General features: G+C 41.4%; 1 protein-coding gene across 3 annotated transcripts; it reads right to left on the reverse strand.

Moving 5' to 3' along the window:
- Nucleotides 1–3,189: 3,189 nt before the first annotated feature.
- On the reverse strand, nt 3,190–12,827 carry relb (v-rel avian reticuloendotheliosis viral oncogene homolog B). Of its 3 annotated transcripts, none has more exons than XM_015951448.3 (11): nt 12,656–12,827; nt 12,503–12,577; nt 11,268–11,449; nt 8,810–9,130; nt 7,874–8,040; nt 7,678–7,769; nt 7,461–7,592; nt 7,237–7,341; nt 5,841–6,056; nt 5,653–5,727; nt 3,190–3,692 (listed from the first exon to the last, which is right to left on the reverse strand). In XM_015951448.3, the coding sequence occupies exons 1-11, from the start codon at nt 12,687–12,689 to the stop codon at nt 3,325–3,327; spliced, it is 1,767 nt and encodes a 588-aa protein (XP_015806934.1). In that variant the 5' UTR covers nt 12,690–12,827; the 3' UTR covers nt 3,190–3,324. The 3 variants fall into 3 exon arrangements, with proteins under 3 accessions (XP_015806934.1, XP_015806933.1, XP_015806935.1); XM_015951447.3 differs by having other exon boundaries at nt 12,503–12,580; XM_015951449.3 differs by lacking the exons at nt 11,268–11,449; nt 12,503–12,577; nt 12,656–12,827 and adding an exon at nt 10,004–10,141.
- Between the last annotated feature and the right edge of the window lie 1,078 nt (nt 12,828–13,905).

The raw sequence follows: 13,905 nt of genomic DNA on the forward strand, positions 1-13,905 counted from the left end.
TGGTATTTTGGCCCATTCCTCCATGCAGATCTTCTCGAGAGCAGTGATGTTTTGGGGCTGTCGCCGAGGAACACGGACTTTCAACTCCCTCCACAGATTTTCTATGGGGTTGAGGTATGGAGACTGGCTAGGCCACTCCAGGACTTTCAAATGCTTCTTACGGAGGCACTCCTCTGTTGCCCGGGCGGTGTGTTTGGGATCATTGTCGTGTTGGAAGACCCAGCCACATTTCATCTTCAAAGCTCTCACTGATGGAAGGAGGTTTTGCCTCAGAATCTCACGATACATGGCCCCATTCATTCTGTCCTTAACACGGATCAGTCGTCCTGTCCCCTTAGCAGAAAAACAGCCCCAAAGCATGATGTTCCCACCCCCATGCTTCACAGTAGGTATGGTGTTCTTGGGATGCAACTCAGTATTCTTCTTCCTCCAAACACGACGAGTTGAGTTTATACCAAAAAGTTCTACTTTGGTTTCATCTGACCACATGACATTCTCCCAATCCTCTGCTGTATCATCCATGTGCTCTCTGGCAAACTTCAGACGGACCTGGACATGCACTGGCTTCAGCAGCGGAACACGTCTGGCACTGCAGGATCTGATTTCCTGCCGTTGTAGTGTGTTACTGATGGTGACCTTTGTTACTGTGGTCCCAGCTCTCTGCAGGTCATTCACCAGGTCCCCCCGTGTGGTTCTGGGATTCTTGCTCACTGTTCTCATGATCATTTTGACCCCACGGGATGAGATCTTGCGTGGAGCCCCAGATCGAGGGAGATTATCAGTGGTCTTGTATGTCTTCCATTTTCTGATAATTGCTCCCACAGTTGATTTTTTCACACCAAGCTGCTTGCCTATTGTAGATTCACTCTTCCCAGTCTGGTGCAGGTCTACAATTCTTTTCCTAGTGTCCTTCGAAAGCTCTTTGGTCTTGGCCATAGTGGAGTTTGGAGTCTGACTGTTTGAGGCTGTGGACAGGTGTCTTTTATACAGATAATGAGTTCAAACAGGTGCCATTAATACAGTTAACGAGTGGAGGACAGAAAAGCTTCTTAAAGTAGACGTTACAGGTCTGTGAGAGCCAGAGATTTTCCTTGTTTGAAGTGACCAAATACTCATTTTCCACCCTGATTTACAAATAAATTCTTTAAAAATCCTGCCATGTGAATTCAGGGATTTTTTTTTCACATTCTGTCTTTCACAGTTGAAGTGTACCTATGATGTAAATTACTGACCTCTGTCATCATTTTAAGTGGGAGAACTTGCACAATCGGTGGCTGACTAAACACATTTTTGCCCCACTGTATATAAAAATAAATAAAATGTTGTGCTCTGTTATCTTAACAAAATATCATATAGACTGGAGACTACTTTGATTTCTGCTCTCAGATAACTTATTTCTGCTTTTTCATTAATTGATTTTTTTATTATTGAGCTAATTGTGTCCTCCCGTCTTTGTAATTCACTTAGTTTATTTAGATTTTGCAAGGAAAATAAAGGTATAAATTCCCAAAAAGTAATAACCCCTCTCTAGCAAAGTCCACCATAAGTGCACAATAAAACTGCACATTGAGACAGGTATAAATCACTGTTCCTGCCTTTAGCTGAGGGGCGATCATGTCCTGCGGACAAGTTCAGGCAAGTTCTAGCAAACCGGCTGGCTGGTATTATTTTTACAGGAAATAAAGTATATTATTCTTTGTCTACTCATGATCAAAGGGTTTTGGAAATGTGCCCTGAGTGGAGTTTCCCCTGTAGGGTGAGTGTGTATTCAGTTCAAGTCAACAGTGACGGGAGCCTGAAGGCAACACCTGCTCTCTCACCTCATGAAGTAACCAGGCACGCTGATGGACAACGGAAGAAAGGTGATCATTACCACAGCTGTGTTTACCGTCCTGTGAAGTTAGATTTACAAGTGCAAGATAGGATAGCTACTGATTTATTGGTAGAATGTACAACTTATTAACACAAAATAAGGGTAAAATGCTATTTCCCAAAGTGTCACAATCTGAAAGTTTCCTCAACCCAAGTAGTCGTAAAAGACTTACTCAACAACAAATTTACTGGAAAAGCAGAAACTGTGTTTTCTCACTCTAGATTTCAAAATGTGGCGGCTTCTCTGTGACCGAGGGGCATTTCACTGAAAATGTCTGGTAAACACCGAGTAGATTATACGGTTTACAGTTTCTTAGGCATGGTATGCAGGTTTCTCAAATAGAAGCTGACATTTCACAATGAAGTTTAAAAGTTATCTGCATATTTCTGCCAAGATTCATCGATGACGTGAATGATGGAGTGGGTGTGGAATGTCTGTGGGTCGCAGCAGCTAGTTTCTACATCTGTTCTATCACTTGTGCTCTTTTTACAGGAAGTAACAGCAACAAAGAGTATGTCGATAATAATATTTTATTCTTTTTTGACATATTTACACTACAGCACAAGACTATTAGCAATGAACGAGAGCAAAACTGCAGAACAAAGAAGTGACACAAACAGAGCTATGAATAGGAGGGGTGGTTTGGCACATTTGGATGCATCAATAATAACATTAGGAGACGACTACATAAAAGTTCTGTTGACTGGAATTATGATTAAAATATTTTAGGGCAGGAAGTTGGTTTATTTCCCTATAATCCGTAACAACCTAAACACCTACAAATAATCAGGATCTCACCCTGGGTTTATTTCAGTAAGCAGCAGTTAAGGGAGTCTGAAGCGTTCCCGGGTTAAGGTTAAGTTCTCCCTTCAGTTCCATGATGGCTGAATCACTTTACTCGGACTTTTAATGTTTAAAATTAATGCCTCTGACATTTACAGGAAAGAGTAAACCGTGATGGCCTACTTCTGTTCACAGCCTCGTCCAGCAAGGCTTATGGGCCATTCCCATCTGTACCGGGTCGGCCCGGGCCGGGTAGCGTAGGTTGTTTACATATCTGGGTGGCCTGGTATTTTTCCGGGCCAACCAAGGCTCATTCTCGGCCCTCTTCTCGAGGGGGTCTGCTTCAGGCCGACCAGGGCCAACACACCCACTGCTGACAGCAAATCACACCTTCCATTAGAGCAAGCCTCTGATTGGTGGGTAGAATCAGCCCACATGGGCTTAAGGCAAGGATGTGTGGAATCAACCGGGCCAGGCTGGGGCCGACTGGGGCTACCCGGCCCGGGCCGACCCGGTACAGATGGGAATGGCCCATTAGTGGATTCCTCCCAGAGCAGAAAATGGAAACTGCTTCGGTCTAAAACTTTGTTACACAGTGTGAATTCCTGGAGCAAAGGGCTGTTTAGCAACAATATGATCTGCGTTTACGTGCTTCACTGCTTCAGACCTCATAGCTCTTCTGTTTTCACCTGCATTGTGCCATCATGCAGTTCTGGTTGTGGATTCTGGTTCTCGCTCACCAGTGGGTTAAACTGGATGTCGTTAAAGGGTAAAAATTCCTGCGAGTGTAAGCCGTAGTTCGTGTTAAAGTTTGTGCTCATATTCGCTAATATGTTGGTGTCCATGTCAAAGAAAATGTTATTGTCAAGCATTGCTATTAAGTTAGGATTTTCAATCAGCTCTTGGGCGAGCCTTTCCGCGTCTAAGGGTTCCAAGTATCTGTCCATCTGAGTAGTTGTGTCTGTTGGATGGTTCTCATGCAGAAACATCTGTGTTGGATTTGAGTACGTCTGGTCTGGTGGTGGTGGCGTGGTTTCTGTAGGACAGAATAAAAAAGCTGCATAAGCTTTCATGCATTTAGTTAACATTGAGTTGAAGTTGTACATAATTCTACCAAAGTATTGAATAAAAATAGCAAACAGCTGAAAGTGTGTTTCACTCATATCTCCACAAATAACACAAGCCTGAAGGTGTTCTGCCATGTGGTGGAGTTGCTAATGCTAACAGTTAGCTTTTACTAGCCGAGATGTTCTCTGCTGTTTCCTGGATGACAAACCAATACAAGCCTTCCCAGTTGACTGTGTGACGTAGATATGTCAGGCTTTAAAATCCCCATCTGTCTTCTATCCGAGGCTATTTTCATGTTCAGCCTGCATGACAAACTCAGAGTGACCAATTCTAATCAGAATAAATAAATGTTTTTTCTGTGAACCACACCTTTAAAGCTACAATGGTAAATCTGCAAAACAAGCTAGCTTAAAACATTTTTTCATGCCTCTCAACAATGTTCTAACATAGTGTAGCCTTAAATATCTTGTGGAGATAAAAAGAAAAAATGAAATGGCTCTCTGGCAGTTGTCTAAAAACCTTAGGGCAATAACACGGCTCAGTCCGAAAGCAACGATTGGACCAAAAGGTTGTCTGTCCCCCCAAACCACCGCACCTCTGCATTTACCTCACCATGTATTTAGCTACAGAACACCACTGGTGTGAGAGGTTCTCCGCTCAGTAATGTCAGAGAAGGAGAAAATACTGGCTGCTACCACTCCAACTTTAGGACAAACTACCAGAGCCCCAAAAAGAGAAACACCTTTTGAAGTCATGGACAACAAAAGACATTTGGACGTGGAAAAATGCAGCTGGTGATTAGCACCCTCTTGTTCGCTCTGGTAATGTGGGTTCTGGTGGCACAGGGACGCGTGAGAGTTCTGTGACCGTGTTTGTGTTTAAAAGCTTGTTTTGCAGATTTGCCATTGCAGCTTTAAAACGAGGCAATGTGGTTCATCTGCCTGAGATAAAATAGAGTTGTTGGAATAAGGCAGTGTGTAGTTCATTATTGACCACCTTTTATAATCACACGTTCTTCGTGCTTATGTAACATGTCGGTTTATGTGGTAGTTTATTACTTCTTCATTCACATTTCTGTACATTCCCACATCTGTTTAGAGAAGTTCTTCAAATGAAGCACCTTCATGTGACCTGCTCGTCACAGGACTGGTGGGTGAAAAATAACTTGTTTACTGACATTTTGAGTTGATCCTAAAAGCCCAAAGTGATCAAATGAGACCAGATGCTGTTGGTGTCTGAGTAAACATGAGCGGTTACACAGGTTTCTGAGACAAACTCTTGTTACAGTAAGAGAAACTCTGATGTTTGATGATTGTTAACTTTTTCATTCATGCTTCTCAGTTTCTCAAACTAAAGTTTTTGTTGCAGGTGAATAAATGGCTGCAGTTCTAGGGAGAGGGTATGACATCATATGACTTTTTGTTAATGTGAAGTAAAAAGAGTCATAATGTTGTTAACCTAAACATTTTTTACAGTGTTGCTGCAGATTAAGTTGATCTGCTCGTCCTGTCACAAGACTAGAATTAAAAGGTAATAAATAGTTGAGGATTGCTTTGATTTGTTTACTTTTGGTTGCGTTTAATACGTTAGTTTGTTTCAATTTCCAACTTTATAAAGAAGCTCTTATTTTTTATTTATATTTAAAAGTTCCTAAAGAATATCTGACTTTCTTCGTCCTGTTGATATTATTGAGAGTGTGGTTGTCTGAAACAGCTGAAGCTGCTAAAGTGAGACAAGGAGAAACTGGGGATTTTTTTGTTTGTTTGCTAAAAGCAGCGATTTTGACCAATAGCCAGAAAATGCAAAACCAGTGTCTGGTTCTGCTGAAGCAGAAAGTCTGCTGACTAATTATCTCTACATTAATGGAGAAAAATCCTTGTTTTTAGACTCACTGCAAAAAGAAAACTAAATAAAAATCAAATTCTCACCTGTCGGACAAGAATTCTTGAACACGCTCGCGTCTCTCTTTGTCGTGGCTCTTTTTCGCTTCACTTCATAAGGATCTGAAATTAGAAAATAAAAGTTCACACCCTTCACACACAGCTGTGGGACCAGTTTGACCCGTTCTTAGATTAACATGTGACCAGCACAGAGTAAAAACCTAGTCCTGACTGACCTGTGTTGTTTGGAAGGTATGTGAAGGTGATTGGATCACTCTCCATCTGGTCTGAGATGCGCCGCAGGAGGACATTTACCTCCACCTCTTCTGTGATGTCCTGGTCCTGGTAGGGGGGCGTTTTGAACACAATGGCTACCTGCCGGTGGACTTCCGTCTGGGCGAACTCCCCATTTGCCTTCCATGACCCTTGTCTGAACAGGATCTCAATGTCGTCTGTTGATTAGAAAACATATAGAAATGTGTTTATTCTTTAAAAAATGCATACAGATGTAATCCAAGCCTACTTGTACGTTTCTTTGTGTGTGTGTGTGTGTGTGTGTGTGTGTGCAGAGCTAAATCATCTTTCTTTTGCTACTGTCCGTCTAGATCATCATCTTGTGTTACTTCCCTGTCGCCGTGGACATTAGCAGTAGCTCAGGATAGCTTGTTCTGCTGTTAGCATTACCACGACCATCATGATGAAATGGGTTGGGACATGCAAATTTACGGTGTTGTGTCTAAGTTCATGACATGTTAAACCATCTTTTCAGAATGAACCATTTCTCTGTGGTCTCTAAAACATCTGATTTACATAGGAGGTCTGAGACGGCACAGGCCTTTTGGTATGCTGCATTAGACACCCCAAGCTGCCTATATTTAACAACACGAATGTGAATGAGGTTTAAATCCTAGGACCGCTTCAAATCTAGAACAATCTATTTCTGTGTAATTTTATCAATTAAAAACAAATAAAAATGGTTTTCAATGAGGAGAAAACTTAGAAAATGGTAGAAAGAGCTCAAGAAAATGATTCCACTCATCATACCTAATAAAAGTAATAACTCCTGTGACGTTAACCCAGCCATAGTTTTGGCGTGTCTATATTATTTTAAATTACACAACATCAGTCACATCTAATACATTTTCAGTGGCTACTTCAGGGCAAACATGCCTATTAGACAGCAAAGTTCGCCTTTTTTTTGTGTTGCACCGATATGAAATTTTTGGGCCGATACCGATATCTATTAAGATCACTGTTATGGCCGATAACCGATATACTGACATTAATGCTTTTAAAATCAGCAGATTTTGTATAGAATTAAATTATTAAAGCTGAATTTACGTTACTATGTACACACGCCACACATTTACAGTTCTGAGATGATTACAATCACTGTTCACATGATTAAACAATTACACATCACCCCCTCCCTCTGAAACAGGCAAACAGAGACAAGATGGAAAAATATCGGTTGTTGATATCGGCCCAGTTTTAGTTATCGAACAGATACCGATATGTTAAAATATGACTAACATCGACCGACACCGATATTGATTCCGATATATTGTCCATCCCTACTTTTTTTGATAATAAAAAGGCTTGTGTCTTTTATGCCTTCTGAAAGTCTCCTACCTTTCTGGACTTTGTCACAGAGCATGTAGACCTCAGTCTTTCCCTTGCAGGACCCTTTAAACTTATTCAGGTTGTAGATCTTCAGCTCTGATGTAGTTGTGGCCTCTTAATAAATACATAAATGACAAAGCGTGAGAATCAGGAAGTTGAATTTGGTTTTTTGGTATGGGTGGTTGGTTCCTCTGTGGCACAGAGTCACCAGGAGGAGTTTCATAAACTCTTACTCTTGTCATAAATGGGTTTGGAGACGACTGGGCTGAGGGAGTCTTTCCTGCCATCCTCCCACTCGAGCTCGCACTGAAAACACAGACGCACCGAGTTCATGTCCATGTCTTCGATGCCCTTAGAGTGACCAGCTAGGAGATAGGGAGCGACAGGTTTTAGACAGGGTCTCGGATTGAGGATTCAAGTATGCAAACACGGTTTGGGCGCCAAGCTCACTTTGAAATGGGTCGATATTTTGGTTTCTCCTCTTCTGAAGCGAGTCATCCAGTTCTTTCCTTTTCACACACTGGATACCAAGATTAGCAAAGCTGCAAGACGAAACAAAGTACAGGAAATACTTCAGTTGGGATAATTTGTTTTACAAATCAGTTAGGTTTAGATAAAACTGAAGGGGGGGGGGGGGGGGGATTACCTGTGACATCTGTTGGTGTTGGGATTAAATGAAACGACACAGATTCCAGTGCTGACTGGGCAGTCTTTACCCACAAGGGCGTGGGGGTGAGGTCTGTGTGGGGGGTCTTTGGTCACCAAAGAAGTAGTGACTGTGACCTTCTTTATGTGACTGATGTCACCCTGAATCTGGAAGTGAACAGGAAAAGAAAATATAATTAAAAACAGGCGAGAGGAGGGGGACACTCTGGACAGGTCGCCAGTCCATCACGAGGACAAATAAGACATTCAACTATCCACACACATCTACGGGCGAAACTGTTGGTGTGTGTGAAATTAGTTTGTTTATTTTAGTGATTGAACTTAAAATGAGAAACTATTATTTGCGAAAGACTTATGACATGCAAAGCCAGATATTTCAAGCTTTTATTTGTCATAATTGTGATGACTAGGGCTTACAGCTTACGAAAACGCCAAATTCAAAATGTCAGACAATTAGAATAATGAGAAAAGGTTAAATATTCTAACATCACATTCTAATCAGCTAATGAATCCAAAACCCCTGCAAAGAGTTTGTGAGCCTTTAGATGGTCTCTCAGTCTAAGTTGGATTACTGACATAAATGAACTTCTGCACAATAATCTCATTTTCCAAGTTTCCGCTGTAGATTAGCACAGTTATAATTTTATCATTTTAAATAAGCATGCTATTGAGTCTGTGTGTGTTTTTGTTGGTACACAGTTGGGGCTAAACCTTGTGTTTTTGACCACAATTGAGCTGAAATTTGTGGGGACTTTCTAAGTGATCGTTACAACCCACTTCCTCCCAGCCCCACCCTCTTTATACACCCGTCTGCACAGGGCCACACATCAAACGAGATCAACTTGTGGTTAAAAACCTTCCCAACTGTCTCTGAGATGTTAAACTCCCACCGAAGAAACAAAAACCAAGTGTGTACCTCTATTGTGGGCTGCGTCTTGTTGCTATCAGTGCTGGACGCCCCCAGGATGCTGCCGGCCGAGCGTCCTTCACACTGGTAGCGAAACCTCATGCCCCTGTCCTTGGGCTCCTCCACCACCACCAGCCTGGGCTTGTCCAGAATCTGTGCCAGCGGCTCATTGTCACATTGACTCTGAGATGAAACTGAACCTTTCAAGGCCATCGAGCACGGGGAGCCTCGAGCTCGGTCCGAGAAGGCGGCTGAAGAGGAGATGGCAGCTCTTGGGGAAGGAAGCGTTGATGTTGGGCGTGCTGTCTGCTGCATTGAGTGAAAGATAGGCTGTTGAGGGACAGAAGGGGGGATAATAAGTTTAGTTTAAACAGTCCAAAAAATTTTTGAATACAGGAAGAGACACTTTTCTTCATTTCAATATAGTTAATGAAGTTAATGATGGCAAATTTAGATGAGCGTTAACCAGAAGCTGCAGGGTGACCATTTAAACAGCCATCTTTGTCCAACATGTCCAATAATGACTTCCTGAGTGTTTTATTAAAATACACCCAGTGGTACCTGAGATTCCTTAATAGCCAACACACACACAAATAAAAAAAAAACATTACAGCCCACCATCAGCGTTGCAATTGCTGAAACCAGCACCTTCTGCATCAGCTGCAACTGAAAAATGTACCTTACATTGTGCATTTTTGGTAGTAATTAAACATCAAGTCACAACCAGAGGAAATAAACATTCCCAAACACATTTCTTTAAAATACGTCTGCTCGCATTTCCTCAGGAATAAAAACTTTATAAGAAATATGAAGCTGCTCGTTCCTCCATACGAGAGCTCACTCTAGAGCTGAGCATGTGCTCTTCAACCCCTCCTCTTGAATCTGATGTCTTTGTTTTTCCGTTACACCACAGACCATCAAGTCTTTCCGTTCCACTCACACTTAATAACTTTCTCTTCACTGCTTTTACTTTCTGTTTCTCCCCTCCACTTTATCTTTGCTCAGTCGAGCCTTCGGTAGGCCTCAGTTTAACGGAAAACAACAATAAACCGCGAGAGGTCATCACAAACGCTGAGATTGTACCTGCAGAGAGCGACAGAAGATGCACCTGTTAATCAGACATCTGAGTGTGAGCACTTTCTCATCCTCACATGCCACAGATGTCTGTTGAAGAGTTAGTGTACAGCTGTGTGTTAGTAGTACCTGCTCAGTCACTGTGCCAAACAAAGGCCTGGCTGTCAAAGCCAGCCAAGAAGAAGAAACGGGAAGTCAGCTCAGCCTGATGCTAACCCACCAGCAGCAGAAGCGATGCTGTGCAGGAAAAATGTGACCTTTAACCCCTGGTGGGTTTGGCTTGTAAACAGTAAAGAGAGCAAACTGAAAGCAGGAGTCAGGTTACAATTTTTCCTACGTAATCTCCTCCTCCTTTAGCCTCATCCTGGAGAGATGCATGCTGGGAAAGTGTGTCACAGTGACTCAACCATTAAAAAAAAAAGCTGCCTGGCAAGCCAGACTAAACAAATATATTATTTATTTTACAAACTTTGCAAAGCAAGAATTTGGTCTAGATCACTAGGCTAGTAGTTAGATGCAACAACATCAGTGGAGTTGTTAAAGAGTAATTCTTGTTTCCTGCTGTTCTGTGTCTGAACCTGTCCCTGCAGGCTGCATCGTCATTGCTTCTTATCAGATAACAACACCACCGATCTCAAACCACGTGCTTTCTGCTAAGTCTGGCCTACTGGGCTGCCCAGCTACTGCTCAGTTTCAGTTTGCCCCACCAGCTTTCCGGTCTTTAAAGAATTTCTCAGAAATACTGAATTCACTGAAAACAAATAAGCTGATTATCATCTCATCTGTTTTACGACCCTTCAAAAGCTGCAGAATCAGGATTTATGCACTGATCACCAATAAATTATTGCAAAAATATAAAATCTCAGTAACAGAGCAGCAGATTGTTGCATTTTAAGTCTACACTCTAAAGAAGTTGGTTTCAGCACAACAGTTCAGTTCTTGTACAGAAAAACTGGTTAAATTAACTTAATTTGAAGTTGAAGTATGAAAGTTATTCACAAAAAGTGAAGGGATATTACTATTTATGTCTATTTTTGTTGTTATTAATGCTACCCTATTTAAAAATTGAAATACCATGCATAATAAACAAATGATTTAATATTAAATTAGAAAATGTGCTCAATCTGAAACATATGATCCATCTGGGAAAAAAATAGGATATTTGCCATCTTTAAACTTATTTATTCAGTATTGTCAATTTAATATCTCATTAACCCCAAGCAGACTTTTTAAAAACTATTTTCCCAAAGCAAACAAATCTGAGGTAAACAATTTCTTTTGTTCCTGCTCAGAATGTTTTTGTTATTTTTGGAGCAACCCAAAGAAAAACCACAAGTAGATGTTGCCAGACCAAAACAACACACAGGAAGCTGCTACACAAACACACACTCACTTTACACGGTGCGCCTCTCGGCACCAGCACCGGGTTGGAGGTCGGTGAAGGGTTCTGATGGAGGGTCCTGTGGTTCTGGTGGAGGGGGGGTGAACAAAACGGGTCAGGAGGAGGAGGGGGAGGTCCAGGGAGGGCAGAAACTGGGAAGTCGCAGCTCTCTTTGAGATATTCTTCTATTAATTCTGCATTAGAGCAAAGAAATACCTCATATTGCTTCATAAAATATAGCCAAGATATAAAGCAGGTTTACATTTGATAAAGAGATTTAGTTTTTTCTGATTTAATAAAGCAATTTGAATATTTATCTAGAAGATGTACATGGTAGATGTCTGTATTACTGTAAGTGTTTTTTTTTCAAAGACAACCGCTGAAGTTTAACTTGTGCTGTTGCTATGGTTACGTACAGATGCTCTGTACTTTGAGTGTGGTTGTTTATGTCAGACTGATATTACAAACTAGTTTTCTGCATTTTCAGTGTAAAAACATAAACAGTGTGTAACGTCAATGCTGAACAATAGTTATTATAGAACATTTTTTGTTAAATTTGGATATTTATATTTTTAAAAGTCTCTTTTTACAATTTTTCAATCTATTTTAACAGTTTTAGATGTTTACTCTCACATTAGTGAATAAATAATAGAATTAGTTGTACATTTATTTACATTTTACATTCATTTATGCAAAAATGGTGGAACTGATTATTTGAATCAATCAATCAGATTTATTTATAAAGAGCTTTTCAAACAAAGTGCTACTCAAAGTGCTTTACAAAATGACCCCAGATTCCCATAACAGGTTAAAAACATTAACAAACGTATACAAGCACACGCACGCACGCACGCACGCACGCACACACACACACACACAAGTAAAAATTATATTTGGCTGAGTCCAGATGAGCCAAGTAAGGTAAGGCAAGGAAACGCCATCAGAGGAGCCGTCTGCCCCGGCAGCATCAGGTCTTCCACACTAAGGGCGCTCAGTGGAGGGGGAGCATAGACCCCCACCTATAGAGCGCCCAGGAAGCTACAGTCGACCACCGCTCCCGGGGCAGAGGGCCCCTACAGAGGTATGTCCATCACAATATGTGCATTTCCTCTTTTCTAATGTGTTACGCACAAATCACTGTCCACCTCTACTTGGACTCGAGCCGAGGTCAGCTCAGGACACGTGGTTTAACTTTTTTAAGTTACATTTTGAAGATCAAATTTTAAAAGAAAAAAAGAATGACTCACCTAATTCTCCGTTGGAGCCATGGAAGAGAGCACCCGGTAGGCGTGCGCTCATCCCCGGATTGGGTGTTGGCTTCTCTGCTAAAACAGATCACATTATTGTCAGAGGATCATGTCAGTTTACAAATAAGAAACCCTAATGAGCATCCAGCCTACCGGAGGTATCGTTGAAAACATCCATGCCTTTCATCCTATGTCAGGAATTGTTTTGTTAAAAATTCCTCTGATGTCGCTGATTCGTTTCAAACCGGATAAATCCAGGAATTCGTCCTATCCCCTCAAAAAGCCGTCTACACGTATCTGAAACTGCTCTTGTCAATCTACACACCCACTCTGAGCGTTTGTCTGGGTTCTGGAGAAGCGATGAAACTTCCTGAAGCCATGTGTATAACGATCTGCAACGAAGTATTTTTTCCCCCTTTTTTTGTTTCCGTAGCGTCCTCTCTGATTGGCTGTGCGCGCGGAAATCCCCAAAGCGTCACACTGGGAACCCACACCCCTGCAACCTCATCTAGTCGCTACTGACTCTTTCTTCAGTCACTGGTTAGACTCAACGTGATTTGAATAGTCAACCAAGAAGGTATCATGACCCATAAAAGGAGATATGATTGTTCTTTCCCCATCATGTAATCTGAGCACACGTTTAGATGTTTTTTTGGTTTTTACCAACGCAAATCAGCTTGCAAAAAGACGGTTTTATATTAGAAGGCAGTACAAGTGTGATTTTTCCCAGATGTTTGGGGTATTTCTCCTGGTTGCATCAGCCCTTATTTTATTTTATTTTTTCTGTTACCCCAAAACCAAAATGTGTGGTGGATTTACGCCAATAGGCTTCAAACACGTATCTTCTGTTGGAAGCACGTGAAGCTTTGTTGTGCAACAGTGACACCTGCTGGCCACCTGGAGAAAACAAGTGCTGGCCATTTGGAGAAGGAGAAACAGAAAGCGAAAGTGAGGTGTTTAGAGGAAGCAGTGACTCAGCAGCACTGATGGTCCAGATAGCCTAGGCATCTACAGATGATAAATACACGTTTTCAGTAACACAAGTGTACACCAATATTACAGTGAAAATCATTTGAATCCAAAATCTTGGAAGCTAAGAATTTCTATGTATTTTATCTAAAAGGGTGACACACAAACAGATGTCTTTGGAAGTTTCTGAGTATCTAAAAGGTGTTGCTCACAGTAAAATACTGCAAATGCACCATCAATATAAATATAATAGTGTCACACTCTGCTTCAGACATTTTCCCATGGGATCATCACCAAATTCATAACACGAAATACAATCTGGATTTCCCAAAAGATTACTGAGCCTTTAGTTATTGCTTCCTGCTTCTGCCTAAATCTACAACACTGTGGGAATATGTAGCGAGAGATGTTCAAAACTATTTAATAAAAACTAA

This window comes from Nothobranchius furzeri, chromosome 13 (genome assembly GCF_043380555.1).
Source record: "Nothobranchius furzeri strain GRZ-AD chromosome 13, NfurGRZ-RIMD1, whole genome shotgun sequence".
In the NCBI taxonomy this organism is placed as follows: domain Eukaryota; kingdom Metazoa; phylum Chordata; class Actinopteri; order Cyprinodontiformes; family Nothobranchiidae; genus Nothobranchius; species Nothobranchius furzeri.

Bases quoted from the DNA above. Each gene is read 5' to 3' on its own strand.
- relb (XM_015951447.3), bottom strand. From the start codon at position 12,689: ATGAAAGGCATGGATGTTTTCAACGATACCTCCG. The intron at 9,131-11,267 runs GTGAGTGTGTGT...GTCCCTCAACAG, and splicing joins CGAGAGGCGCACCGTGTAAA to CCTATCTTTCACTCAATGCA. The intron at 3,693-5,652 runs GTGAGAATTTGA...TCTGTCCTACAG, and splicing joins CAAGAATTCTTGTCCGACAG to AAACCACGCCACCACCACCA.